Below are 4,276 nucleotides of genomic sequence, written 5' to 3'. Positions count from 1 at the left end.
CTGTAACCAACACTACTTGAATGAGGGTCTTATGACCTGCTTCAGGGGAAGGTAGAAAATCCTTCCCAGGTTTTATAACCTGCTTCAGGGAAGAGCATGGGGAAGGTGAGAGTAACCTTCCTGCTTTGCTGTTTTCTTAAATACCAAAGTGTCATATTTTGGGATAGTGTGCCCCGAATCCCATTAGAGACTTCATGAAAAGTAGTAGTTTTTTGTTTTTTTTTTGTTGTTTTTACATACAATAAAGCATGCAAGTTTTTAGTGTATAATTCAATGTATCTTTATGTATATTTGACCTATATATCTATTTGTGTGCCCACACAAGTAAATATCCTTGTAACTACCACTCAGGTCAAGATGTAAAAGATTAATAAAACTGTAGAGTTCTTTGCCCCTTCCTGGTCAAAGGAGTAACTGCTACTCTGACTTAAACACCAAAAAGTAGCCTTGAACTGGTAGAATTTTCTTGACAGGGAGTAGTAAGGGAAAGAACAATCCAGATGTTTGAGAGTGGGGGAGAATGTATGTTCTGGAAGATCAGATCTCTAGTGCTGGAGTCTTGGTGGACTGTTGGTACTAGAATCCTGGTCTAAAGTATTGGGCAAAATGAATTCATGCTGTGCTGTCCCATCAGCATTACACAGGCTGAATTGGACTTTGAAGTCAGGAGACCAAACAGGAAGATAACATGTGATAAGGGCCTGAACTGTGTTGGTTACAGTGAGACTAAAAATGGAATAAATCAAGAGTTGTTTCACAAGTAGACGTGCCTGGGTATGCTGTCTAGGAATGGATCAATAAGAAGAAGGAAAAAAACCTAGACTGACTAGAGGATCCTAGAAATAGAGAAATCTGGAAGGCAAAGTGATTTGGATGAAAACGCCATATGCTCACATTGTACCTGGTAGCAGGATATCATAGATATTACACAGGCAAAGAGGAATAGAGAGCTGCAGTGTGGAGATAACAGATTTCAAGTTTAAGCATATTAGTGGGCTTAGGGTTCCAGATGAAGAAAACATGTAGAAGTTATTGCATACTAGGTATTTGCAAAAAGAGTAAAAAACTGAGAAATAACCCAGTAGGTTAATGAAAATACAGACCAAATAAACAAACTTGAGTTACTCCTAAATTTTATTTTAGAGGCAGCTCCTTATTGTGCTTTTGTTTTCGGAATTATTGCCTCACTTTTCTGCTTCTGTGTTTTCAGACGTTATTAAAAGAGAGTTAATTTTAGACTCAAAGCAAAAATAAACCCAGGGGGAAAAAAAAAGTCTGAAATGGATAATACCTAGGACATTCTATGTATGTGTTATTAAAGTTTTATTCTTGAATAATATTTAATGCAGCTCTCTATTTTTCATGGATTCCTTGTTCATTCCCCATAAGGAGGACCTGGGTTTGGAGGGTGGGAAGGTGGAGGAGAAAACCCAAGTGGCAGTCTATGCTTGGTTTATTATACAAGCCAGGTATGAATTGTGACCCTTATCTTCTGAACTGGGGATTTACAGATTTCATATTCTGGGTTTTTCTAAAGTGAGAAGCATTTATTGGTATTAAAAAAAACCTAGTTCTCTGAGCCCTGTGATACATTATCTGAATTTTAAAAAACTTTTTTGTCTCACACTAGAGTTAATTGTACCTACCCCTTAAACATAAGTCATATATCTCTAAGCTGCCAGAAGCAAAAACCATTATAAAAATCTTTAGGATTAAAGCAATAGGACTGTATTGAGTCCTATATTGAAACATTTTCAATATTAAAATCTAAGTTATCCAACTTGAATAAAATACATTTTAAGCGTTTTATAGGCCAAATTACTATCTTTTGTAACTGACAAATTGTGTTTTATTTGGCAGCTTTATCTATGTGTTTTGATTTGCTGTATATTTGGATTTTTAGGTATTTGCAGTGATTTCTTTAATGAGGAAAGAAAATGTCATTTTGTTTAAATGCATATTGTTCTTACCTTAAACTGTAAAAACCAGTTTAGAAGCAGAATATGTTATTAAGATTTCAAAGTAAGTCTTTTTTATTGTGGTTAAAAAACACTTAACATGAGATGTACACTCTTAACAAAATGTTAAGTGTGTAATATAGTATTGTTGACGGTATGCAGATTATTGTACAGCAGATCCCTTGAACCTTTTCATCTTGCTTGATAAAAACTATACCCATTGAACAGCAGCTCCCCATTTCTGCCTCCCTCTAGCCCCTGGCAACCACCATTGTACTTTCTGATTCTATGAGTTTGACTATTTTAGATACCCGATGTAAGTGGAATCATGCAGTATTTGACCTTCTGTGATTGGCTTATTTCACTTAGTATAATGTCCTCAAGGTTCATCCATGTTGTAACATATGACAGGATTTTCTTTTTTAAAGCTGATTAATATTGCATTGTATGTATGAGGGTACTTCAAGAAGTTCATGGAAAATTCATATTTTAATTCTATTTTTTCACAAACTTTTTGAAGTACACTCATATATACCACATTTTCTATATCCGTTCATCCATCAGTGGACATTTAGCTTGTTTCCACCTCTTGGCTATTGTGACAAAATAAATACTTTTAATTGTCTCACATGTTAAAGTCTGACATGAAACTTTTTAAAAAATTGACTTGTGCTTCTCATATTTGGGCAAGAAAGCACTTTCTGCTCTTTCTATTACTAGCAACCATGGAGACTAAATGTCAATGTATTTGAGCTTAAATTGGTCTTTAACACTTACCTTTAGCTATTCTCTAAATTTGGATTAGAAAAAAAGAACAGTTCTGTTCTTTTCCTGTTTTCTACTATAAACATATATGATTTTTAAATGGTGGGTAAAATTGCTGGGCCAGATATGCAGTTCTAGGAAGTTACACAAAGCTGTGCTTTAGTATGTTCTTTCTGCCTGTTTCAGCCATTTTGAGTTTGGCTTGAGCATCTTATTATCTAAGATAGGGTTTGTGTTTTTATCATGTTATGCTTAACTCTTGTGTATTTTCATCACTAAGTTTGAAATTTTGGATTATATTATCAGATGGAGATTTGGATTTTAATTATGTGACCTGTTAAAGGAAATCTCAAGCTTCTGGTTCTTTAGAGTGGACAGTGTGAGGTATATCAAGATCAAGAGGAAAAATAAATCTCAAAGTTAATATTCCATAAATGATGATGTCAACCTTCTAAAGCCAAAGATGACATTATACGAGTACTGTCATTCTCATCTCTAAAAACTCTTCCCCCCTTAGCACATGCTTGTTCACTTACAGATAAATCGAACTTTTCCTTTGTATTTATTTTTCCAAGAGAACAGAATTATACTTTTTCTTTTGATTTTTACTCCTAGCTCTGAGGAGTTTATTTTTGAGCCTCATTTCCCCCAGTTTATAAAATGGAAATAGTTATCTTTACTCCTCCCCAGGACTGTTGGGAAGAGTAAATGAAAAGATGAAATGAGGTGGCCCAGGCAAAACTCAGTACATAGTCAGTACACTATATGTTACATTCCTTCCTATTGCTGGAAATCTGGGAAAGAATGAATTAAATAATGAGGGCCCTTCCATGGGAGTTTTTTGTGTAAATATTTTTTTTTTGCATGAAATAGTATTTTGTGTAAATACTAAACTGTTGATCAACCCCATCGAATATAGAAAATGGAGTTGCTAATTCTAAAAACCACATATATAGTGAGAAAAATATAATACCTGATATATATCGTTAGGCAATATAAACTTGTGCTCCTTTTCATCTTAAAACTTGTGGTTTTAAAAAATATGTTGACATTACTATAAAAAATCAGTATTGATTATTTCTCTTGGTTTACAGAGTATTGTTACAATCACATTTGAAGTACCAGGAAATGCAAAGGAAGAAAATCTGAATGTATTTATTCAGGTGAATGCAATTTTTAAGTGATTAATGATTTATCAACTGTTTTGTTACATAGTTGTTGCTTGGTCTTATTAAAATATGTCACTTGATACAGAATCTCCTGTGGGAAAAGAATGTGAGAAACAAGGACAATCACTGCATGGAGGTCATACGGCTAAAGGTACAGTATGCAGTTTACCATTGTAGACTTTTGGACAAAGTCCTTTTCTTGGTTCTTATATAAAAATCATATTTGGTTTTAAACAGATTTAGTTTTAGTACAAATAAACTTTGCTTTCATTTTTCTTTAACATTTACATTGCTGAAAAGGAGCTTTGGAAATCACTGCATAAAGCATGATTTATTTGCACAGCTTGTGTGCTTTGAAGTGTTGCGTCCCCCCCCCCCCCCCCG

At 34.2% G+C, this 4,276-nt stretch overlaps 1 protein-coding gene across 1 annotated transcript in view; it reads left to right on the top strand.

Annotated features, from left to right (window-relative positions):
• LOC103605031 (putative COBW domain-containing protein 7) overlaps window positions 1-4,276 on the top strand; it is a 14,198-nt gene that overhangs the window by 6,983 nt on the left and 2,939 nt on the right. Inside the window, 2 exon segments of the mRNA XM_008589613.1 lie at window positions 3,818-3,886; window positions 3,978-4,043. Coding sequence (XP_008587835.1) covers window positions 3,818-3,886; window positions 3,978-4,043 — 135 coding nt within the window.

The sequence above is a fragment of the Galeopterus variegatus genome, unplaced genomic scaffold (assembly GCF_000696425.1).
Source record: "Galeopterus variegatus unplaced genomic scaffold, G_variegatus-3.0.2 Scaffold5551, whole genome shotgun sequence".
In the NCBI taxonomy this organism is placed as follows: Eukaryota; Metazoa; Chordata; class Mammalia; order Dermoptera; family Cynocephalidae; genus Galeopterus; species Galeopterus variegatus.
The sequence above is the reverse complement of the archived record's forward strand: the minus strand, read 5'-3'. Positions and strand labels throughout refer to the sequence as shown.